The sequence below is a fragment of the Mizuhopecten yessoensis genome, unplaced genomic scaffold, assembly GCF_002113885.1.
Source record: "Mizuhopecten yessoensis strain PY_sf001 unplaced genomic scaffold, ASM211388v2 scaffold4411, whole genome shotgun sequence".
Taxonomy (NCBI): domain Eukaryota; kingdom Metazoa; phylum Mollusca; class Bivalvia; order Pectinida; family Pectinidae; genus Mizuhopecten; species Mizuhopecten yessoensis.
The window spans coordinates 709,792-736,749 of record NW_018405533.1 but is presented as its reverse complement, the minus strand read 5'-3'; the positions used below and the strand labels follow the sequence as shown (position 1 = coordinate 736,749).

The following is a 26,958-nucleotide window of genomic DNA, read 5'->3' as shown; positions in this document are numbered from 1 at the left end:
CCCGGGTACTCCCCTGCTTTCCCCCACCACCACCTGGCATATCCTTAAATGGCCACAGCAGTTAAGAGGACATAGACAACCAAACAATCGTCACACTGCTTATAACTAGGTTACCATCGTGTTTCCTTAAACTTTTGCTGAAATCGAAGATAATTGAATCGGCAAATAATGCCAGACCATGCAATTAAAGCACCTATACTGAATACCTGGGAAAGTTCACGCCGTCATATACAATTTACAGGTAAAATATATATTCAACCAATGATAATGTCACCTTTTTAATGTGTTAATTTAGTAATGGATATTCGCCATGCTGTGCATAAACATATATGTATATATGTCAAAAACATTTGACCTCATTAGGGAGGGCAGAGAAAGTGAAAGTAAAACAGTGGTAAAACATTATACAAGGTGTACAGAATGTGACACAAAAATATAAATAAATATAAAAGATAGTTTCTCATGAAATATTTTTTGTTTTTGTTTTTGTTTTGTTTTTGTAAAATGCCCAATTTTTCACTATGTTGAAAAGAATCCCAATATTAAATAAAAATGTATCACAGCAACAAAATTTCACTCTTAATTAGTATAGTTGACACAACAAACAAGCGATTCAGCGGTCTAATGGAAAACAAATTATCTCCTATCCTGTCCAGGGTAAGAAAGGGGTGTAAGAAATTCTCAATGGCTCAACAATGATGACCTCACAAATTTGAAAAACCCTCGGGTGAAATTTCCCTATCCTACACCCCCGGGCATGAAAGAGTCTTATAATATTAAAAAAAAAACCCATTGTAAAATACATAATCAAAAAGATTCATTATTAGTAAAAAAAAAAATAACACAAAGAGAATGTATATTTAACTCATTCACCCCTGAAATATCACAATGAACTATTCCAATCTTATATTGAAAGAGTTCAAATGCGTCTTCAGGGGTGAATGAGTTAAAGCATAACCATGTAAAAGTATTTCTCTTCTATACCTGATCAATAAAGTGGCTTATGTTTACATGAATGTGCAAGACTACAAATCTAAGAGGTGGGAATATCTATGCCAGAAACACTTGACACTGTGATGCTGTCATTCCATATGAAGACATTTGTTTTCTGATTCTGTTAGCGTCATGTTAAATGCTGTGATTACAATTACCATTGTGTACAGAAAAAGTCATGATAACACACATCAAATATATAAATGCATATTATAATTTAATTTATAAAATATGGTCCATCATAATTACAAATAAATATAAATTGTTCATCTAAAAATCTGATTAAAACAAGAATAATATAAAAAAAAACATGGTGAAAACTTTTCTAAAATGGTTTGCAAGCACATTAACTTGTGTTTTGTTCTGTGTTATGTATAAATAATTGCCTGACAGAAAAAATACATTTTTGATCAATCCTGAATATGAATTAATGAAAAAAGAATGGAATCATGTAGAAATTCATAGCAAAGCTACTGTATTGCTTTGGTAAAACTATTCAGGAAATTTATCATCTAACATTTCAAGTTAAGTAGCACTACAGACCAAACAAGTATTAACTAATAAATTCAACACAACATTAGTAATACAATTCCCATCTAAACAGGGAAATAACTTCTATATCAAACCGTTACTATAAAATATCGAGTTACCAAACTTATTAATGGCACCAAAAACTCTTAAAAATGTCATAGCTTGACAGAGGGACCAGTCGGTCTTGAAACGTCGCAACACGTTTTATACATACATCGTTGGTGTATAAAGTAAAACTTTGATAAATTATTATAATATTATTGAAGATATTTAAATATATGTTTTAGATTCAAGTTTGAATTCACCAATTTTTAGTCCATAACAACTGAGAAGTCGTCCCAGCTAAAACTGTATAAATGCAATTTGTTATTTTCATAGGAAAAATATTTTGTGAATAATTAATAGGAGTTATTCACAAGGTTTTGATTTTGTGAATTGCCAAATGAGTAAAAAAAAACTAGTTTTCTTACATGTTTCAATAAAATATTTGCATATACAGTCGAAATACTGATATCTAATAAATGCAAGTTTGGTTAAAAAAGCAACAGTTAATTACACATGCTCGTCCAAATCAGCATGATCATCAAGCAACAGACACTTTCAAGGTTTTGCTCTCCATAATAATCAATGGAATATTAAAGATGAAAAAATAAAAACAGGGAAAAGGTTAAATATAAATAATATGCAAAAATCATTCAATTCTACTGTCCTTTAATTTCTGCCGTTATCAATGGGACCCGATTTACCAAAGTTAATGGGATTCTCCCAGTCAAATGGAATATTCCTTCACAAAGTTGATCGAATATGACACCAAAGTTTATAGGACACAACACTCTGTCAGAGTTAGTGTGTTTACCCATATAAAATTAACGAGATACTCCCTGTCAGAGTTAGTGTGTTTACCAATATTAAATTAACAAGATATTCCCTGTCAGAGTTAGTGTGTTTACCCATATATAATTAACAAGTAACTCCCTGTCAGAGTAAGTGTGTTTACCCATATAAAATTAACGAGATACTCCCTGTCAGAGTAAGTGTGTTTACCCATATATAATTAACAAGTAACTCCCTGTCAGAGTAAGTGTGTTTACCCATATAAAAGTAAGGAGATATTCCCTGTCAGAGTTAGTGTGTTTACCCATATATAATTAACAAGTAACTCCCTGTCTGAGTTAAGCAATCAACTGCATTTTTTCCTCCTGGCTTATCCTTATACCTTCCATGTCCTCTTCATTCATTTGATCCCATTCCTCCATTTTCTGTCTTTTCTTTATCTTCTTTGGTCTCATACGTACTTTGTTCTCTTCTTTCTCTAAATTTTTCCGATTTTCTTTATCAACTTTCAGTTCATCAGTACTCTTGTTATCTTGCTTCCTCACAGGAAGTTGGTCCGCAGTAACTGTAAGCTGATCTGCAGCAACAGGAAGTAGGTCCACAGCAACAGGAAGTTGGTCCGCAGTAACTGGAAGCTGATCTCCAGCAATAGGAAGTTGGTCCGCAGTAACTGGAAGCTGATCTCCAGCAACAGGAAGTTGGTCCGCAGCACCAGGAGCATGGTTTCTTTCTGTGTAGTCGACAGGATCACCGATGGCGTCTTGTAGTCGCTGCCAGAAGTGTGGCTGTATATCCTTGTCCGTCCAGTCCAGGAATGTTTTACCCATAAGTTTAGCTGGAACTTTACACTGATCAAACTTGATGAGAATCAGCACGTCCTTTCTCTGAAACAGTGGTTAAGATTAAAATTCTGATGTAAATATCATGTTAAATAATTTGTTTATTTTAGAATAAAATCCTCACTCCCTAAGCTCATTATGCTTGTCCACTTTGTGTCCAAGACCCTGAAACACATATTTGCTTCAGGTATGAGCATTTTGGGTTTTGTCGAAATCAGAAATGAAAAGAAGACCGAGTAATATGTGACAAAAACAATATTCTATAGTAATACACAAACTGTAATGGCTTCAATACTTTGGAACCAAAACCTTAAAATACTAATTTGTTTTAAGTACTTGTATACTTCATACTTTAAAAAATTCATTGAAACCAAATTAATTCACCCAACAGAACAAAGTCAGAATTTCTATTTATAGTAAGTGCCCTTGACCTTGGATCTACATCCCTGCAAACTTGTTAGAGGTATTTGTAATTGTGTAAGTTTCACAAAAATCATAAGAAGACCAGTTTTTTTTTTTGAAGTGTTCTTGGTCTAGCTTTGATGAGTAAGATCTAACACAATGTCAAACCATTGAACTAGAGTTACGTACTATGTAATACCAAAGTCAGTGTAGCAAAACATATAACTGGTAGGTCACAGTGACCTGATTTGATGAATCAATATTAGGAGTTAAATTGCAACTGTCTTTCTAGTATTAGAGGTTATTGAGTTTTATGAAGGGACAGACAGGAAGGCAAATACTTAAAGCCCCTCTGCTATGTAGAATGTGCATAATTTGTGCAAGCAGAGCTGTAACAAAGATTCTTTATTTAAAGTTAAAACAATCTTGACCCAGGATCTGTGTTAAGAATACTTGCGTAAATGTAAGACTGAATAACTGAACTGAGAAATGAAGGTATATCGCAATGATACTAGATATTGACAGATGGTGTACAGGCAGACATGGGTGATTCGAAGCCCCCATACCATTTCATAAAGTGCGTAAAACTGGGCATAAATACATGAATATACCTTGACCAAAGAGAAGAAAAACCTTTTCTGAATAGTAGCTCGATATAAAGATTACATGAAAGTAATATAAAATGTTTTAATTTGGCTTGGGACAATGGGCTTAATCTTTACATGTACTTACTAATGTTTAAATAATCTTGCCTCAAGTTCTTAAACACTAACAATGTATTCACTATATCATGATTAGATCAAGTTTCCTCTGGCCTTGACACCAGACTTAAGACATTTTGACAGATAAATGTCTGTTGTAGGGCCAGAGCGCACTACTATATGAAAACATGGAATTACCGTTTGGTATCAGAAGTGACTAATCAACAAAAAGATGTGGTCCAGAAATCTTCTAAACAAGAATAATAGCCTCTGTTTTCGGTCAGGATCAGTACGGTTTGTTTAATAGTGAGTCACTCACATGATTTACAAAATGGCATTCGCTCATGTGGGAAGTTTTGAACGATTGAAAACCTAGGACTTTACTGACGGAATTAAGCAGGTGTTTGGTGATGATAAGAGCTGATTTGGATCAATAAATAATCCATTTATAGATATATGTGAGGTATGTGTTGTGTCATAGTAGATTGTTGTTGTCAGCATCTCATAACTCTCCGATACCAAACGGTGTCGGATGATTCCACGTTTTCATATCGGAGTGTGCTCTGGCTTCACACCAGACATCTATCTGTCAAAATGTCTAAGTCTTGTGTCAGGCCAAGAGGAAACTCGTGTGATGTTCAGAAATGACTTTGATCTCTAACCTGGGCAATAGCCTTGTTGTGGGCCTGCTGCAGTTCAAACTGTCCCCACATTGACTTCAGGAAATTTCTCGACATCAGGACAATAGTCTTGCGACTTTTGTAGATGGAATCCATGACATTTTCTGCAATGGCCATCCCTGTGAATAAACAAAATAACTGTTTAGAACAGCATATTATACAATGTGCAGTTAATTAATTGTATTTTCTCTACATATTAAACGAGACAGGAGATCCCGGGTGGCCGAGGGTTAAGGCATCTGACATTCTGACACCACTATCCCTACTATATGGATTCAAACCCAAAGTGAAGTTTCCATGTTTTCAATTTGAAAAATCAGAACTGTCTAATAAAACCATTCAAAGAGAGACTATTATCTGTAAATAAATTCTCTATAGCTATGGTTGTAAAGAAATGCTAAATTATAAAATACTGTTTATAGTGTAGCCGAGGAAAAAAGGAGTCGAGACTACAATGTATACTGAATCCCCAGCACTCGGTAGCAAATGACCGCGGTGACAAATGACCGCGGTGACAAAGGACCTCGGTGACAAAGGACCTCTGTAGCAAATGACCGCTGTGACAAATGACAAATGACCTCGGTGACAAATGACCTCGGTGAAAAATGACAAATGACTTCAGTGACAAATGACCGCGGTGACAAATGACCTCGGTGACAAATGACAAATGACTTCAGTGACAAATGACCTCAGTGACAAACGACCTCGGTGACAAATGACCTTGGTAGCAAATGACCTCGGTGACAAATGACCTCGGTGAAAATGACCTCGGTGACAAATGACCTCAGTAGCAAAGGATGTCGGTGACAAATGTCCTCGGTGACAAAAGCCAGTTCTGAATTACCTGGTACAAAGTCTTTAAAATCTATGTTTACGTTGTAGCCCATGTTGAGAAGCTGCTTGAAGAGTTTGGTTTTAACCCATTCCTCATCTTCACTACTGTAGGAGATGAAGACATCATGCTCAAGGTGATAGCCTGGCACTGCGGGAAAAAGCAAAACAATTACACACAGTCTTAAGTATTCCTATTCCACCGCAGGCAAAACACTGGAGAGTTCCACTGTCTCTAAACTGAACTAGGTTTCTATCGTTGGTCGTGTAGCTGAGTTGGTTAGAAAACAGTACATACTGTATAATGATTGAAGTATCAAAGGTTCTACTCCACTTCTGGCCCTGTTGTTATTCAAGGTATTCCATGTATAATTAGAAACGTATAGATATGTCTGCCTTTATTAGCAAATAGACAAACTTTGGTATGAAAATATAGTGGGGCACGAGACCCGAATTTGGAATGTGACACTCCTACTTCCCAAGACACATTAAAACTATAGAAAGTTTGGTCAACGTAGGTAAAATAACATGGAACTTATGCTCTAGACAAACTTCAATATAAAAAATAAACAAAGGGCAATAACTCTGTATAAAGTGGGGCACAATACCTATTTCTAGTATACTGCACACGTTCTTTGGGTGATGCATGCATACCTCAAGTGTCATTAAGATATCTGTAATGGTTTAAAAGTTATGGCCCGGACAAGTTGCGATAAGAAGAACAAGAAGAAGAACCAGTACTAATAAAATATGTCTCACTTCATTTGAAGGGGAGACGTAATGATTATTTTTTTCACTTCGAAAAAATTGTGTATTATACATGGAATTCCTTAACCCTTTCACCACTGTTGACCATAATGGACTCATCCAGATGAATGTATGGTGGAGTCTACTCTAGTTACCTCGGGGTGAAAGGGTTAACACTCAGATCACTATTGTTGATTTTTTTTAGCTCATACTTATTTATTTTTTTGATTCATAAAAATACTCTGCAAGGTATAATGCTTGTCTTCCAGAAATGAATTATTAATGCTTCAGTCATGCCAGGAAAGTAATTTTGGATGCACAGTTACTCTTTTTGACCCGTGTTTCCAGTATCCCTTATTTTTTGTGCCTACCATTCATTTTTTCAGGCAATTTTCGAAGATTTCAAGATCACTCTTCTATATAAACCATATAAATTATTTCTTAACTATAAATTCTATTACCTACCTCCCTACCCTAAATTTTTAAATGTTACAGGAAACACATTTGATTTTTATTTGGCCTAAAAATGTCATTTCGCTTACCATCATACTTTTCTGGATCAGGAGGAGGCCAATCTATCTGGTCCTTCCGTCGTTTCACTTGTATCACCATGAGAACCACAAACATGGTTAATACTAGAAATCCTCCGGCTGATATCACAGCAATCTGCCACATTGCCAATACATCTCCTGTATCTGAACCTTAAAAGCATACAGAAAGACAAAAATAATAATAATTATTTTTAACCAAATCAAATCTCATAATTTAATTTCATATTTCTAAAATTCTTTTAACTCGCAGAAACACATTTTTGGCATTTTGACTCTAGTAGATCTTCATTCACAAATACATGAATATAAGACTTAAAATGCATCAATCTTAGGTGTGAGAATTGTGAGAAGCAGCTACATTCAGTTCAAAATCATTGTTTAAGGTTTCTAGAGCCAACACTGTGTACTTTATGTGTTCTGTAGGGGGTTCCAGTATCCCTCTCTTGGATACCTAAAGGTATACAGGGCAGTTCAGGAACAGGGCAAAGCTAAAGGATAAACTGGTAATAATTGGGTCTTATCATCTATCCAATCAGAATCTAATATTATATCAAGCATGTAACAATTCAAACAATTAGTCATAACCAATCTTTGACATTAGGACCTACCTGGTATGTACTGTTGTAGAGTAATGGTTTTGTTATCTGTGCCGTAGCTGTTTTCTGCCACACAAACATAATCTCCCAAATCTTCACTCTATTTTTCACAAAAATGTAAAATGAAACTTAGGTCACGGCTATAGTTCTTGGCTTATATACATTTAGCAATGAATATTAGTTTCAACAATATTGTCTGTTTAAATATACAATGTAAATGAAATTTGACCATTTCTCCCACCCTTTTCACTGATCTGTCTCCTATTTTAGCCACAGAGAGATGTCACATGCTATACATCAGAAGATACACTGTGTATAGAGAATAAAACATGCCTTTTTTCATATCACACCCAGTATCAACCCGAGACACCAAGATCAGACGAAGGTGTTATTAACACAGATTTGACTGTATACTTATTGTGACGTTGGTGATATTAACACAGATTTGACTGTATACTAACTGTGACGTTGGCGATATTAACACAGATTTGACTGTATACTAACTCTGACGTTGGTGATATTAACACAGATTTGACTGTATACTAAATGTGACGTTGGTGATATTAACACAGATTTGACTGTATACTAACTGTGACGTTGGCGATATTAACACAGATTTGACTGTATACTAACTGTGACGTTGGCGATATTAACACAGATTTGACTGTATACTAACTGTGACGTTGGTGATATTAACACAGATTTGACTGTATACTAACTGTGACGTTGGTGATATTAACACAGATTTGACTGTATACTTACTGTGATGTTGGTAATATTCAGGATCAACTCCTTCCTGCCATTCTCATGATTTAAATTGTCCCAGGTGTAGTGAGAGTCGTCCTCCAGCTTAGTTCCATTTCTCTTCCAAAATCGCTCCAGCTAAAATACAGAAAACAGATTATCTAAATGAGAAAAAAAGACACAAAAAGAACAATAGCGATTTTCAAAATTTAGGTTTTTCTCCAAGTGCTCTTCATCGGATTATTTATACCAGGCAGGCTTTTAGCCAGGATTTCAGATGTCCCTGTCCAAAACGTTGATATTATAACCAGTTTTAAAAAACTGCCCGTCAAAATTGATATACAATAGTAAGGTTATATAACGGGGGCTGACAAATAGCCTGATAACAGGACTGAAATATTGTTTACCTAAACCCACAATGCTGGAATTATTTACATCTTACAGTGTATTGGGTATTTCATAAATATCAAAGCATAGAACAAGTATATAATACACAAACTTTGTATATTTCACAACAATTATTAAATACGTTTTTCCAACATCTAATAATCACTCTTGTTGGCTCGAGTGAAGCAAATAGAGGTTTTTAATATGTAAGGAAAATCGGAATGCCAAGATAAATCTGAAGTGGTCGGGCAGGTCACTGAGGTGACCCAATACCTTTTCATGTCTGATCTAGGATTGGAACCACTAACATCTCGCTGAAAGGTGACTACACAATACACTGTACCACCCAACAATCCATATTATCATTACACTGCACCGCCCAACAATCCATATTATCAATACGCTCTACCACCCAACAATCCATATTATCATTACTCTGTACCACCCAACAATCCATATTATCATTACACTACCCCACCCAACAATCCATATTATCATTACTCTGTACCACCCAACAATCCATATTATCAATATACATATTATCATTACACTACACCCCCCAACAATCTATATTATCATTACACTCCACCACCAAACAACCCATATTATCATTACACTGTACCACCCAAAAATCCATATTATCATTACACTGCACCACCCACCAATCCATATTATCATTACACTACACCCCCCAACAATCCATATTATCATTACCCTCCACCCCCCAACAATCTATATTATCATTACACTGCACCACCCAACAATCCATATTATCTTTACACTACACCACCCAACAATCCATATTATCAATACACTGTACCACCCAACAACAATCCATATTATCATTACACTGTCCCACCCAACGATCCATATTATCATTACACTGTACCACCCAAAAATCCATATTATCATTACACTGCCCCCCCCAACAATCCATATTATCAATATACTGTACCACCCAACAATCCATATTACTGAAAGGTGACTACACAATACACTGTACCCCCCAACAATCCATATTATCATTCCACTGCACCACCCAACAATCCATATTATCAATACACTGTACCACCCAACAACAATCCATATTATCATTACACTGTCCCACCCAACAATCCATATTATCATTACACTGTCCCACCCAACAATCCATATTATCATTACGCTGCACCACCCAACAATCCATATTATCATTACACTGTACCACCCAACAATCTATATTATCAATACACTGCACCACCCAACAATCTATATTATCATTACACTACACCACCCAACAATCCATATTATCATTACACTGTCCCACCCAACAATCTATATTATCAATACACTGCACCACCCAACAATCCATGTAGTCAATACACTGCACCACCCAACAATCCATATTTTCAATACACTGCATCACCCAACAATCCATATTTTCAATACACTGTACCACCCAACAATCCATATTATCATTACACTTTACCACCCAACAATCTATATTATCATTACACTGTACCATCCAACAATCTATATTATCAATACACTGCACCACCCAACAATCTATATTATCATTACACTGTACCACCCAACAATCTATATTATCACTACACTGCACCACCCAACAATCCATGTAGTCAATACACTGCATCACCCAACAATCCATATTTTCAATACACTGTACCACCCAACAATCCATATTATCATTACACTGTACCACCCAACAATCTATATTATCAATACACTGTACCACCCAACAATCTATATTATCACTACACTGCATCACCCAACAATCCATATTATCAATATACTGTATCACCCAACAATCCATGTTATCAATACACTGTACCACCCAACAACAATCCATATTATCATTACACTGTACCACCCAACAATACATGTTATCAATACACTGCACCACCCAACAATCTATATTATCATTACACTGTACCACCCAACAATCCATGTTATCAATACACTGCACCACCCAACAATCCATGTAATCAATACACTGTACCACCCAACAATCTGTATTATCATTACACTGTACCACCCAACAATCTATATTATCACTACACTGCATCACCCAACAATCCATATTATCAATATACTGTACCACCCAACAATCCATGTTATCAATACACTGTACCACCCAACAACAATCCATATTATCATTACACTGTACCACCCAACAATCCATGTAATCAATACACTGTACCAGCCAACAACAATCCATATTATCAATATAATGTACCACCAAACAATCCATGTTATCATTACCCTGTACCACCCAACAACAATATTAAGTTTACTAAAGTTACATAGGGGTGCCACTTTATCATTACACTGCACCACCCAACAATCTGTATTATCATTACACTGCACCACCCAACAATCTGTTTTATCAATCAGAAAAATGAGTGTTCAATGATCCCTCTCACTTTGGGCAAAACACTGGAGAATTTTGCATATATGTCTTGCATACACTGTGAGACAGTTACCTCCCCTTAATTTCATCTTGGTTGTACAACAGTAGTGGAACCAGGCCAGGGATCTACAACTGAACCGGCAGCTCATTGTTTAGCCCTTTAACCACTGTAGACCATAATGGACTCATCCAGATCAAAGCATGGAAGAGTTTACTAAAGTTACATAGGGGTGAAAGGGTTAAAGCCACACACTGTGATCTGGATTTAGGGCTTGGAATCCTAGTCTGACCCCATTGCAACAAACCTAAATCACTCTTTGAATTTTTTTTTATTTTTTTTTTATTTCATTTCAATGTATGTGTAGCTGAACTTGACTGGCTCGATCATCGACGACCTGGTAGCTCAATTGGTAGAGTGTCCGTCTAGAGTTTGGAGTGTCCCGGGTTTCAATCCCTGTATAGCCCTAGCATTTCTCTTTCTCCTGTTACGAAATTTGCAAGTTTACCAACCCTTGTTTCCAGCACTGGGTGAATGATTGGCAAGGGGATAATGGAATCTGGTTTGTAAGTAGTTTTGTCTTCGGGATCGAAGACTTACAAAAAGGAGCGAGGAATGTAGCAGAACTGGACTTTGACACCATCGACGACCAGGTACAAATAAAGCTTAATTATTAGAGCGGCAGTTTCAAGTTGGAGGGTCCCCGGTTTGAACCCCAGTCTGGCTGTTACATTTCTCTTTCCCATGTTACATAATGCACATATTGTATTCAAGAAACTTTCACAAAGTACAGGTTTCTTTTCAGAAATAATTTATTAAAGGGGCCTAGAGAAATGACATGGAGCTAAGGAAGACAGATCAAGGCTTTCTATAATGCTCCGATAGGGGCCTAGAGAAATGACATGGAGCTAAGGAAGACAGATCAAGGCTTACTATAATGCTCCGATAGGGGCTTAGAGAAATGATATGGAGCTAAGGAAGACAGATCAAGGCTTACTATAATGCTCCGATAGGGGCCTAGAGAAATGACATGGAGCTAAGGAAGACAGATCAACGCTTACTATAGTCTATAATGCTCCGATAACAATGACGCTCCTGAGAAAGATTAAAATTTCATATCCGAGACCTCTTAAAAAATAACTATTTCTTATCTCGGTCTGTTTTAGGCATATCACTGACAGGTGATTTGACACTGATTAAACATTTCACATGACCTTGCAGATTCTCTTAAGTCTATGCCTGCACAGACCTGAAGATCGGATTCACTTACAGCAATCATAAAATTCTACCAAGGTGTATTCTTCACCTCACCAAACTAATGTTTCGATATATATAAATACAAAAATTATTGATCCGAGAAATGGAAGTAATATCATAATCTGACATTTGAGATTGCACAAGATTATCATGTGGATGATTGGATGTATAAATCCATGAAATCTACAACACAGTACACCTTAATCAAACACAAGTGTGTTGTGTTTTATAGCTTTTTATATTAAACCTATATATATAATCATTCTAGATATTATTCATTATTATTGCAGATTAATAACTAATAAATGGTATTTTAATTTAATTTTCATACAACATATGATGAAATTTTTAGAATGCCTAGACACCAACCTGGAAATTTTGAAATCAATTTATTTAAGGGAGATAACTGTAACTCAAATCGAAGGTTTGGTTTGTTTGTGTTTTACGTCCTATTAATAGTAATGGTCATTAAAGGACGTGCCAGGTTTTGGTGGTGGAGGAAAGTTGGAGTTCCCAGAGAAAACCACCACCTACAGCCAGTACCTGGCGGCTGCCCACGTAGGTCTCGAACCCGCGACCCCGTGGTGTAGGGCTAGTGGTAGCAGAATGTCAGACGCTTAAACCACTTGGCCATCGCGGACCCTAAAATCAGAGGTACTAATGTTCAATGTAGCATGCATCTTAAAACAAAGTGAATAAAACTGTAACATTAAATAAATTACCATCATTGCCATTGACCCTACTGTCATGGTACAGCTGATCTGGGTGCTGTCTCCCAGAGAAACGACCTTGACCCTGTTGATTGGAGATGTCTCCACAATACTTGGTGCATCTGCTGGAGCAATGGCTAGAAAACAACAAAATTTCATGACAACATGAAACATTTTATTCAAAATGAGATTCACCAGTACGGTATTATTAACAAATGCTTAGTTTGTTTTGAACACAAACAGTAATTGAAAACTCATTTTGCGAGATTTTGAAAACGTGTTTCCTTTGTCAAGTACAAAGAGTGCGAAATCCAAGGTTAGCTGTTATGAAAAATTTCAATTGTCTACGAAGATGACCAGTTGTGCATTGGAAATGTGATGTAACAATAAGAACAAAATGTCATTTCTTGTAAAGTGTATTCACTTAATATCACTTCTCATTTGTCATAGGAAAACATGACATTAACTGGAATGTGACATGTACAAAAGACATCTTTTTCTGACCTTTGTTTTAACTCTCTAAACCCTGCAGTGACCATATTTAATATGGTCTATTATTAAAATGTTCAAGTGATATGGTTTTACAAAGATGATTGTTTAATAAAGATATTTGTAAAATTGTGTGGCTATTTTCTTTATTAACAGTGAAATAATCATCGTGCCAACTTTGACACATTTGAGTAAACCAATAGATTTTTGATTATAATTGATCATCAGCCCATCACTACTTCATTGACAGGTTTAAGACTGGTAAAAATACTTACGGACAACTATTTCATATCCACTGTATGTACACGTGTGTCCAACACTGTCAGTTACTGTGCAGGCATACATTCCCTGATCAGTATTCATTAATGGCGGCCAGATCTCCAGAACCTGGTTTTCATTTTTAAAGAGGGCAGTTCTGTTGTCAAGGATTGTAAAAAATCTTGCTGGTTTTTTTGGGGGGGGAGGGGGGAGAGGATTTAAATCAACAAAAGATCAAGCGAAAGACATGCCTTTTTTTTTTTATCTTATATTAATGCAGCCAAGGGGTCATGTTTCTCACTGAAGTCCAGGTCAGATACAAGGTGTCAGGGTCAGATACACGGTGTCGGGTCATGTTTCTGAATGTGTTCATGTGTCGGTACCATCAAGATCATCTTTTTATTTTGAAATCATTGTCAGGTATTACTTATAGAGATTAAATACAGAGATTAAAATATTTACAAATTTTCAAACTTATCATCAGAAAACACATACTATAGCAAATCTGATAAATTTGTTCTTCAAAGGGATAGTTTGTAAATAAATGATTGAGTGATTCATCAAAGCTAGGCACAACAGAGTCTTAATTTATGCATAAAAGGATATTGGTCTGATGGGCTAATCACTTTTCCATCTTTAGTCCATGTCATGTTGAAGCTTGGAGTAACATTCTGATTCACAGTACAAGTAAACGTTAGCATGCTGGACCCTCCTGCCATGTGTGGACTATCAGGCCACCGAGGACTGGGGCTAAATCTGGGTCCTTCGGAGCTAATGCAGTTTCCAGACATATGGCTGTCGGTGATTTCCGTAGCAACATTCAGATTTGAGAGAAATGTAAGGGAGATAATAAATCCGAGTAGCGCCATTCTTCACAGTTAATGCGAGTAATCTGTTAAAACAAAAGTAACAGGTTTTTTTAAACTGACAATAAAATATTGAAAAGACTATTTAGGCTAGACAAAAAGCCTGTAACATGTTTCAAACATTTAGGGTAGGTAGGTAGGTAAACAGTTTTATTGTAACAAATAATTTCATATACATGTAGTTCATATAGGAGAGTGGTCTTGACTTTCACAGTGCTTTTCTGAAAATTGCCTTAAAAAGTTTAGGGTAGGCACAAAAAAATAGGGTAGGTAGGGTAACCTGAAATATTTTTTGTTTGGCCTTAAAGTCTTTCTTTGTTATCAATTATAACAATCTGTAACTTACTGAATAACGACAGACTGTACAACAGAATTTTTAATAAAAACAACAACTAGTATTTACATAGTACAGCTTCATGTTACAGGTATAATTTAACATAGCACAGCTTCATGTTACAGGTATAATTTAACAGAACAGGAAGCAGGGTATTGTTACTACCTGTTAAGTGGTCCATCAACACCGGACTGGTTATTAGGGCCAACAAATGGTTGATAAAAACAAATGTCAAATGAAAAGGACATCAAACAAACGAAAAGGTAAGAGACAAACGTGAACTTGAATATTTATGAAATTTATGAAAACTGGCTATATATGGTGTATATCTTTCGGAACAGACCAATACATTTCAGAAAGATTAAAATTGTAGAAACATTTTTATTTCAAACAGAGACTTAAGACAAGGAAGCAGGTAGTCATCTGATAAAGTAAGCACATTATCATTTTAAGGTAACCCACTACCTTTGCCATCATAAATATGTTTTTTGACAGAGTTATCCCCCTCAAATATTTTCATACATTAAATATTTCCTGATAAATCAATAAAACATGAATTTGATTGCAGAAACTTTTCAACTTATATTTATCCAATTATGAACCAAGTAAAGTACATTATTTATTCTTTTCCTTTTTTTAATGATTTTTTCACCCTTCTGACCAATTATGATGCCATTTGAAAGAAATTTTATGTTCTGAAAGATAATTATTAAATTTTTATCTGACAATTTTTTCTCTGGTGAATATATTTGCAAGATATACAGGACAAATTAAGATTTTTTTGTCAGAAATAGAATTTCATTTTGATAATTAAGACTGAACAAAATGGTGTCGCAGATTTGATTTTATCTAAATGTTTGAAAATATTGTTATATTAAATTATAACTCTAAATAAATTGAATTAGATTAACTTGTGAATTCTTTTTTTATATACTTGTGAAATTTTGTTCCATTATGCTATAAAATGGTCTTAGGAAAAGGTTAAAATGTACGAAATATAGCGAAAATAAGGGCAATATCCCCCCCCCCCTAACACAGTATATACACGTAAGACTAAGTGTACCCACAATCCCCAAACCCTACGAATCAATATATATATTTTAGTATTGACTTAAAATTTCAGACTCCTGTGCAAATTTCATAACTATTCATAATCTTTTACACACAAACAGCATACATATATACTGTACACAGAGACGTAAAGGCCTATACTGTACTGTAAACAATACTGAATCTATGAAGACCAAAATGGTCCTTCTCGTGTACGATCAACAACATGTACCGTTAACATACACACTGAAAACGAAACCAGGTTACAAGGTACAAACTAGCCATGACCAGTGTCATCCCTATACAACATTACCTTGTGCCTTCAGCTGTTATCTTTGGCCGGACGTTAATACAGACTCATGCATCAGTCCTGTAAACACCATCTACCAGGTAAATAAACCCATGCTTTCAAAAAGCAAGGCAAAAGTCGATTTCTGAAAACCAGAATGATTCGCGGAAATACCTATCACGCTCTAGTTGGCAACGAAGAACGATAACTCGTGGACGCTGGCACGACCTCCTTCTGTAGTTCCGTTCATCCGGTGAAGGGATCACGTCGCCGGGAGAGAATTGCTAAGTATCAATTAGGCCTACCATTAAGACTTCGAAATTTAGTGGTACATTTAATTTGTACAGATGGTAACATAGCGATGGCATGTCAAACCACAGGGACCTGAGAATTTGTTACAGCAATACTGTACAGTATTTAGACTTAAACTAAGGTGTTCAGAGTAGTTTTACACGTTTTAGGGGTTTAGATCAACGTTCGGTGAAAATGCCACCCATGATGATTTCATACGATTATTGGGGATGACGTTTTCACCGAAAGTTGATCATCTAAACCCCGAAAACGTGTAAAATTACTCTGAACACTCCAGTTTAGGCCCAAATATAGATGTAACAAAAACAGCTATCGGGTCCCTGTGTGTCAAACGTTGCATTATTTACCTTTCAAAGGCTTTGTATCATAAAGTTATATTAATGAGCAATGTTGATCTTCAATATCTTATATTTGTATGCAGGAATTGTAAATATATGTTTAATGTAAATTGTAAGTGAGGCAAAATGCAGTCATGGTTCAAATGAGCTACCTCTGTTATTTCGGACTTTGCCACTTATTTTGAATAAACTTGTGAAATTTCACACTTTCATTGTTTAAATATGTCTCAAAGAGATAAAAACAGATAATGTTTGAATAAGTTCCAAAAGCAACACAAAAATCCTGTACAAATTATCGCCGAAATCGGCCCGTTTTTTCACTCCGAATTGTAACATTTGTATAAATCACGGGGTGTTCTATTATTATGAAGAGAATAATACAATGTAAAGAAAAGATATCAATGCACGTACTGAAGTAATAATACGTACATACTCGCACAGAATGAAGAAAAATATGACATTGAAGGAAGTCGTTTCTTTCGTAGCTCTTGGTGTCCCTTTTCCTGTTCACATTATGAAAAATCTTTTTCATGTAAATAATGATGGTTTCATACGGAAATTTACACGAATTGCACCATAAACACTAAAAAAGAAAGGAGGAGATATTCTCTTGCTGTAAATTTCGTTAAACTTAAGACTCATGCAATTTATGTCTGACAGTATTATACTAAAGGTATTGTCTTTCCTCATTTCATATATTTTTCAAGTGTGTGGTGTATTCCTAGCAATAAAATGTACGTTGAAAAGATTTTTAAGTAACAAAAAGAGCTGCCAGGACTTTATTGAACATCAAAGATATTTTAATTCCTTCTTGTACTTTTTTTAACAGTCTCAAGTAGATGCCTATATCTGATTTTTATGAGTTTAGGAAAGCAGTTCTCACTTATAAAATTCTAAAATGCCAAGCTCCAAATGTTTTAAATTCCATGTTTTTATATGTAAGAGATGTGTCTTCCAGAAGTACAAGAGCTACCACAACAGATAGACTGTATGTCCCTTTAGCAAAAAACAAATATTTTTAAACGCTCTTAGTGATGTTATTAAACAGTCGTGCAGTGTAGATGTTTTTAAAAAGAAATACATAGAAATGTTTTACAGTAAGTAATAAGAGTAGTACAAAAGTACCGCTTCTGGCACAGGGTCTTTGAGTGCAGTCTCCTATATAATCCCTACCACCACCCCGCACCACCCTGCAGCACCACCTAACCGGGTGGTACCGTTATGATGACGTCACGGGTTTCCCCGATTGCATCATCCGGTGAACTCCCCTATATAATCCTTACCACCACCCTGGCACCCCCTAGTGGCACCCCTTTGATAGGGGGGTACCGATCGGTGACGTCACAGGGGGTTCTCATGTATTTGGGTTTTTCCTGATTGCATCTATTTATAGCGACAACCTATATACGAGGGGGTACCGATCGATGATGTCATAGGGGTTTCTCAGGTGTTGTTGCTGCTGCTGCTGCGGGGTAAATACAGCATATACCGGCTGCTTCATAATGTCTATGTAGGATGCTGCTGCGGGGTAAATGCAGCATATACCGGCTACTTCATAATGTCTATGTAGGATGGTTGCTGCTGCTGCGGGGTAAATGCAGCATATACCGGCTACTTCATGATGTCTATGTAGGATGGTTGCTGCTGCTGTTGCTGCTGCTGCGGGGTAAATACAGCATATACCGGCTGCTTCATAATGCCTATGTAGGATGGTTGCTGCTGCCGCTGCTTCTGCCGCCGCCGCCACCGTTGCAGGGGCTTCAACCATCACCGCCGCCGCCACTTTGAAGGATGGGTTAACGGTGGTATCGGCCCAGTTTACATTCGGAATCTTGGGTGGTGGTACATTTGGCCTCTCCATAAAAAGAGTGCTAAGGTATGGGGCCTACACGTGGAAGATATTGGAGTTGAGGAAGGTGTGAGGTACCAGATATATGGCTCATCGGAGGCACGACCACTTGCGGATGTTATATGAATATAGTAGGGTGACAGGGTTGTTGATTCATGGAAGGAAATAATTGCTGTTGCTGTTGAGTCTTTATCCGTGAGTTTTGGTGAGGGGGCTGATGTGTCTGCAGAGGAGGCTGCTGTGGTTGTGGAAAGGACTGATGTGAGATGAGTGTAGAAGCATTCATCTGCTGGTGGTATCTAGTGGCAGCAGGGATCGCAGAATGTTGATTTTGTAATGACTCTAGCTAGGTTTGCATTTGTGGAGAGGGAGTTTCTGTGTTGTATTGTACATTCCCATATCCATTTCGGTAGCCATGTTGCTGATGGGGAAGTTGGGGCTGACTGGGGGCCCTGTCTACAGGATGAGTTTGTCCCGGAGTGCGGTTACCGGATGACTCATCACACTGGGAAACACTCCATGATTGCCCATTCTAGCATTACTAATGTCAGAGTGTGCAGTATCTGATCCTGACCCACCCAACCGATAGCGCTCAATCTCACTGATCTCCTGGTCGAACTTTGTTAGGATTAAGTTTGCTATCCTTTCATGGATACTGTCCCGGAGCCTTGAACTGCTTCTATGTCCAGCTCCTGTGGGGTGCAGTACATGGTACCACCCCTATCATCATACGATGCTAATTTACGACGAAGAATTGTGTTGGACCTGTCAAGTTCCTCATTCCTAGCCTCCAGCTCAGCTTTATAAGATCTGAGTTGTGTTATCTCCTTTTCTGCATTCTGTAGATCTTTTCCTTTTTTCACTGTCCGCGGGTTTCCTCCGGGTAGATTTAGTCTTGTGCACAGGCCGCAAACTTATCTCGTTGAGCTGCTGGTCACCAGTTCCAGCACAATCAGTGATTATGTTGTATTGGGAAGTTACATTATCTGGATTATGAACTGGGGTCTCCACTTCTTAGCCGGAACTTAAGAGATATCTATGTCCACTTGCATGAGGTTGGTCTCATCCCTATGCTCCTCACTGACTTTACAATATAAACAACTAGCCGTACTACAATCGGTTGAACTCTCCATACAAGTAGGATGACAGTGCTGCTTACATAGGTCACATATATCAAGGTCAATACTTGCAACCTCATCACAAACATGGCAAGTAACCGATTCAGCCCTACCATCAATATCCTCCTCGAGAATACCGTCCGAAATATTCCTATTAAGAGTTGTGTCAATCGAGCGTAGAACCTCGGTTGGAGCACATTGCCGGCATGTATATACATAAGTGCTGTTATTTGATTCTAGTAATTGTATGATTTCGTCCGACGACTTATCACAGTTATAATGAATCCAATGCTTGCCCGACTAGCAGCTCCAGATTAACAGTTTTTATGACACTCGCTGAATTCTGGGGGTAGATGTTGTAGTACTGGGTATAGGATCCGGAGGCACACGTGTACAATCAGTGGCGGTTAGCTGTTCTGTGGAGTTGCCAAGTAGAGTTTTCACATGCTCTCGGAGACGTTTCATTGCCTGTCGACATCCTGATTGTCGTCCAAATCGTTACGAACAAAACGTGTCTCAAGAAAAGTAACTGGGAAACCTACAATCTAAATATAGATCTACCTAGATGGCGCCTGTAGTAGGTGTTTTCCTCTGGTGGGTTATAGACCATGCGCACTTGTTTGATATTTTGCGTGCTGGCTTGAATGACAACTGTGTCCTGTCGAGCGGTGATATGTTACGTCCGTGACGGGATGTACATTTTAAACTTTTATGTCATTTTACTCGTGATTTAAAGTGAACAGTTTATGCTATCTAACACGAATAGCAAGAAAGTGTATGACACTGTTCGTTGAACACCTTGATTTGCGATCTAAATATATATCAAAATTACTTTTTTCGTGAATTGGTGAAACCTGTGGCATGCTTTTTAAGCACAACATAAAACTGGCTACCTATACATTAGCAGTGGTGTTACGATCGTAACAGGACACGGACTTTTTTTTTTTTTTTTTTTTTTTTTTTGACGAACGAATATTTAACATGTCCCATACCCACATCGAAATAAGTTCACTTCAACCCTTTTATGTATACTGGCTGTGAGGATTAATTTATAATCTTAGCCACCCCAATTGCAACTGAAATCTATTTGAGGTAATCGGAAATATAAGTTGAGTTTTGTTCGTAACATTTGACTTTGTGTCCGCGTTACATACGCAACATATACCAAAATGTATCAAATGTCCCTTGGCTTTTACCTAACACTTAGGTATATAACTTAAATGCAATTAACTTTAATAACTACAAAATAGAATAAGTTTTATGTTAATATGTGATATCACAAATGTGCATTTTTTACGTAGTAGTTTCGTGGGTAACAGTGTCCTTATTGAACCTTGCATTTTTTTTTCTCTCAAAATAACTAGTTACCAAGATCTCCATTTTTGAGAAAATTTTATTATTTGTTTAACTAGAATAATAACTGAATTACTGAACAAATTACCTGACAATGAAATACATTTTCAGCATATAAAGGACACCATGTTACAAACGCAACAGTGTGATATTTGCAATTTTGAGTTTGAAATACTGGTAAACTATGGAAATCATTATGTTCTCCACCTGTTTTTTAAACGTTGATGTCATGACCTTCACGAAATGCTTAATATAACACAACAAAAACACATTCCGAAAATCTGGTGTGGAAGTCACACCTTTTGGATCATGATTGAATTTTGCCTCAAGTATATATTCAATAATAATTGTAAATGTATGTTAAATTATAATATATAATACATAACATAAAATGTTATTTTCAAAGTGAGATTGTTTTAATTTGTATTTTACAACTCGATCTGAACTATGAAGACATTTAAAAATTATAACCCCCCCCCCCTCCCAACTTTGTTGTGTTTTGAAAGCCAATTCAACTTTTTATCCCATTTAAAGTGATACAATGTATTGGTGATACCGCAGATTCATTAATTGTTGTGAATTATGTATTAAAAGATGCTTTTTATTCTCTATAAGTAATGCATGTATAACTTATAAGTTTAGTATTTCCCGTATAACGACATCTCTGAAGATCCTATAGAAACAATGCGTACATTTTACGGCGCACGCATCACTATAATACACGTGTATATCAAATCTATAATTATTGAAGAGTCTTCATTGCCAATGGTTATGCTAATCATGTTTTTTTTTTAAAGAACCTACTGTTGGCGTTATTATACCACATTTCACGAAAGAGGAAAACCGGAATACCCGGAGAAAAAACACCGACCTGCGGAAGGTACCTTGCGAACCCGGGACCCAGTGGGTGGCTAGTGCCTTACCCATTCGGTCACCGCGGCCCCTCTGAAGGGGACACTGTTTGGTTTAGATATGTCAACCATAAAGACAGACACGGTAATTTAGAGTTTAATACTAACAGAAATAGTCTAGACTTCTCCCTTTAATTTCAGAGGTTCTGACAGGAAATTCATAGTTTTCATATCTCCTACACTGCACAATGCTTCAAATTGGTTTTCTGTTGTTTTCCACAGACAAACTTTTGTGGTGTGGTTATGGGATATTTGGAACTTTTTGAATTCACCCGATCTGATCCAAATTGGCTTATGATTGGGGGATTAATTTAACTTTTGCATATTTAATCATTCGTCTTAGGATCCGGTTGAAACATGAACGTGTTGGCTAATCTTTCATGGCCTTTGCTAGAATATTCCTGTCCATGGAAGCCTTTATGTCCTCTTAAAATATATTCCACATACTGTCAGTGCTTTCGAGGGAGAATTTGAAGAATGTGTCTACGCAATCAGTCTTTAAACCTTGCCAATGTCCTTTTGCGACGTGATAGCTTTTTCGGGGCTTCCGTATGACGCTTTGTTGGGGGAACGGCGATGTCGTCATCACTGATGCCTTGATAATTTACGGATTGGTACAAACGCAAATTATGTGATCTAATATTTTATGTTTAAGCAACAATACAGATCATATGAAGAGAGGGTTCACGGATGAAGGGGCCACTCAGATTGCAGCTTTGAACTGTCCTCCGCTGAAATATCATGCATGAATCCTGAACACGGCAGCATGACCGTCCACCCGGTCACATTATACTGACAGCTGGATTGGTTTTTTGTTTGTTTGTTTAACGTCTTATTAACAGCTTAGATAGTTCAAGGACGTGTCACCATGCGTGTAATATTTACGCGCTTGTGTGTATGTGTTCTCAAGGAAGGGTATGTTGTTGTATTTGCCTCCTTGCGATAGCGCGGATCTGATGCCAGCTTAATATAGTGCTACCTCACTGAAATACCATGCCGAGGCATCCAGCACGAAATTCCATCCGGTAATGTTATACTGACAATTGGCTAAACAGATGTTCTCCGAAATGCTGAACGGTAAGCAGGGAATAACAACCACCATTTTAAGTACTCTTGGGTTCTTGGGGACAGAACACTAAGGCCCAAAGGGAGGTATTGCCAATGCAAGGCGTTAGGAAACAAAAATGGTGTTAGGAAGTAGAGTTTTTGTTTGTTCGTTAGGGGCCTAACGTTTTCGCAACAGCCAGGGTCATGTGATGATGGATGCCTAGGGGTCAACGCCGGAAGAGAATGTAGATAGAAAAGAAAGATTACTGGAAAAATACGAAACGGAAAACAGATCCCAAATGTTGCAATAGGGACAGCATATCAATGTTGGTCACTTCAGTGTCCTCTTAACAGGAGAGACAGAAGAAAAGTACTGATAGTGAAGGGGGCCACATTAGTCGCCTGTTACGATACATATGCAGCTGGACACATCAGGTCTATTATTGATTTCTTCAATGTCCCCAAAACTGAAGACAAGGAAGAAACCGCCACCAATTTTACAGGATGGAGGGGACACATTAGTCGTCTCTTCCGATCATGCAGTTGGAAACTGTAGGCCTTTTATTTCTCCAATCTTGCACTGATAGGAGAGAAAATACAACGATTCCAAATACTGATATGGGGATAGCAATCTCCCTTCCATTCCCTTTCTTCTCGGCGGCGTGCCTCTAGAAGGCACCCGCCATAAGTTATCCTTAATTGTTGCCAGGTCGTTAAACCCTAAACAAACAAAATCATGCGAAAGAGCTCGCTAATATTCATACAACTGATTAATATGCTGTATCAGGTTTTATTTTTCTAATATGTACCATCCGTAGCTATTTGACATTCCTTAGTCAGCTTCATACTAAGAAAGGTCACTTACAGATTGGTGTTCGGGGCAAGCAGTGACGCAGTGAGTAAAACACTAAAATGGATTTATGGTTTTAAATTTTTGTAAAAATGTTGCTGAATTAAATCAAAAATCGATTAAATTATGAGACTTTAATTTTATCCAGTGAAATGTTATTTAACTTTATTAATGCTCAAAATAAATTTCAGTGCCAGAAATAATATAAAAAATATTAGTATTTGATCTGAATATCAAAACACCTCTTGTGATATTAAATATCATGTGATGTAGGTTTCTGTTAATTTCCTCGCTGATTGATTGTCGGTTTAAAGTCTGTATGCATGGAATACCTTTGAACAAAATTAACATTAAACTTGTATTTAGTCATTTACAATTTCCTTGTCACTTTCAAATTATTTCTGGCTTTGTCTTATTGGACTTTTACCGTTTAACCATTAGGTCAGAGTTCAGGGAGTAACTCACGGCAATATCAGTCTAGTAATGGAGGATCTGAGCTACCTGTCTTGTCCAAACCCTGCCCAACTCCGGTACAAATCAATTAATGAAGTGCTACACGAGAGGACCATGGAATTTCCTGATAAGGAAATCGTAATCCAGCGATTGGTAGGAGGCGGAAGGAGGTCACTGACTTATAGAGAACTCTTGAACAGGTCCACAGGAGTAGCTAAGTACCTTATTAGTAGAGGGATTATGCCAGGGGACAGTGTAGCTATTATCGGTCCAAACTCGATCGAGTGGATTATTGGAGAGTTCGCTATCTTCCTGACAGGAGCCGTTGCTGTTCCGATAAACAAAACGTCGGAGTCGGTCCCAGAGAAGATAAAGTTGCTAAAAGCTTCACAGAGTAAGGCTGTGTTGTTTGATCCTGAATCAGACGAAGAGCTCATGTCGGAAATGGATGCTTCTTTCAATAGTGATGAAGATAAACTTGATGTTTTGTTACTTCAAAAATCAGCATTATCTTTTCTCCCCTCGCTGAACGACGTCACCATTACAACGAATGAAACATCAATAGTATTGCCAAGAATACAACCAGAGAGTAGCGCCATGATTTATACAACTTCCGGTTCAACTGGAGTCCCTAAAATGGTCGAAATGACTCACTTGGCAATTGTGAATGCTTCCTATATCGCTTTTTTGGGGACAGGAGGAGATCGGCCGTCCGCTAAATGTTACAACGACGGATTGTTTACCTGGATAGGAGGTAGTCCAATATTCAGTATTCTTAATGGAAATGCACGAGTGTTTGCTGACATCGCAATAGGTCTGAAGAAAGAAAAACTCATGGCTGTTTGGAATATCATCATCTCCGAGCAGTGTACAAATGCTATATTCTTCCCTCATACTGTGCTCGATTTGATTGAAAATCAGGACGCCATTCTAAAGAAAGGCTACAAAATGTATGCAATTGCGACCGGAGGACAAATGATCAATAAGCATCTTAGTGAAGTATGCGGTAAACTCACAGAGAATCTTTTCCTGGAATACGGTTCCACTGAGGCCGGAATCGTGTCATTTACAGAGCTCAAACTGGGAACGGACGTTGGCTATGTTGGGCCACTCTTTCCAGGCTACGAGGTCAAGGTTATCGGAGACAATGATGACACACTGACTCGAGGACATTTGGGTGAAATCCTCATTAAATCTCTGTTTATGTTGAAGTCCTACCGGAACGCATACAAATTAAACGAAGAGTGCTTTACTGACGGGGGCTGGTTCCGAACAGGAGACATTGGAATCATTACTATGGAAGGCAGATTATTTGTGAAAGGCAAGTCGACTGACGTAATAAAACGGGGAGGGGTGACGGTCTTGGTCAGCCACGTGGAAACAGCCATGATCGAACTACCGGAAGTAAGGGAGATTGTGGTGCTAGCTGTGCCGGATGTCCGACTCTTTGAGGAAATTTGCGCATGTGTCGTCTTGGAGGTTGATTCAAATATAACAGAGGTTGAATTAGATCGGAAGTGTAGAATGACTCTCGGAGACAACGTTCTGGGTAGTGCACCTTCCTACTTGCTCCGTTTTGATGTGTTTCCAAGACTACGTAATGGTAAATCAGACAAAGTACTGATTAAAAAGCTGGCTATGGAAAGGTTGAAGCTCGATTAAACTGTTTATATGGTTACCATTATCATAACATTGTTACATTGTATAAGGATATTGCACCTAATTGATATCATGATAGGCGAACTACATGGGAATACTTTGCATAATTCAGAATTTTTTTTTGTGCGCTCTACTTGGCAACACGAAAACAACAAAAGATATAACGATGTCCCATTTGCTACATTTTAGAGCTCTGTCCTTAGTTCATCTACCCACCCTTTCGACGGTGACTCACTAACGATTGATCTAAATATGACCTAAGTTACCGAGAGAATATTGAACCCCTTTCAAACCAAAACAATTCATATATAAATATAAATTTAAAACTCTAAACAGCGAAATTATCTTACACATATGCTATTAACATAACATTTATGCAGAGTCAGGAGCTTGTAAAGATATCTTTAATGTTATACTGACTTTTATGGTTTAGTCAACGCTGAATGTCTACATCGTTATCAATTCTAGACAGGTGTCTTGCTGCATTAAGTTACAAAATACTGCAGAACCAATAAATTGATTCCTTAACTATTTTATCGCATTCAGATTGTTGTGATTGTCTGTATGATTT

At 37.2% G+C, this 26,958-nt stretch overlaps 2 protein-coding genes across 3 annotated transcripts; one reads left to right on the top strand and one right to left on the bottom strand.

The window, feature by feature from the left end:
• Positions 1 to 917: 917 nt before the first annotated feature.
• On the bottom strand, positions 918 to 16,656 carry LOC110448980. 2 transcript variants are annotated; one of them, XM_021495540.1, is made up of 11 exons: positions 16,522 to 16,656; positions 14,565 to 14,850; positions 13,976 to 14,112; positions 13,224 to 13,348; positions 8,468 to 8,587; positions 7,718 to 7,805; positions 7,101 to 7,259; positions 5,825 to 5,962; positions 4,963 to 5,099; positions 2,688 to 3,242; positions 918 to 2,546 (listed from the first exon to the last, which is right to left on the bottom strand). In XM_021495540.1, the coding sequence occupies exons 2-10, from the start codon at positions 14,825 to 14,827 to the stop codon at positions 2,697 to 2,699; spliced, it is 1,713 nt and encodes a 570-aa protein (XP_021351215.1). In that variant the 5' UTR covers positions 14,828 to 14,850; positions 16,522 to 16,656; the 3' UTR covers positions 918 to 2,546; positions 2,688 to 2,696. The 2 variants fall into 2 exon arrangements, with proteins under 2 accessions (XP_021351215.1, XP_021351214.1); XM_021495539.1 differs by having other exon boundaries at positions 918 to 3,242; positions 16,522 to 16,655.
• A 91-nt stretch (positions 16,657 to 16,747) lies between these two features.
• On the top strand, positions 16,748 to 26,390 carry LOC110449001 (oxalate--CoA ligase-like). Its single transcript, XM_021495574.1, has 4 exons — positions 16,748 to 16,825; positions 22,265 to 22,347; positions 23,034 to 24,320; positions 24,717 to 26,390. The coding sequence occupies exon 4, from the start codon at positions 24,759 to 24,761 to the stop codon at positions 26,388 to 26,390; it is 1,632 nt and encodes a 543-aa protein (XP_021351249.1). The 5' UTR covers positions 16,748 to 16,825; positions 22,265 to 22,347; positions 23,034 to 24,320; positions 24,717 to 24,758.
• The last annotated feature ends 568 nt before the right edge of the window (positions 26,391 to 26,958 follow it).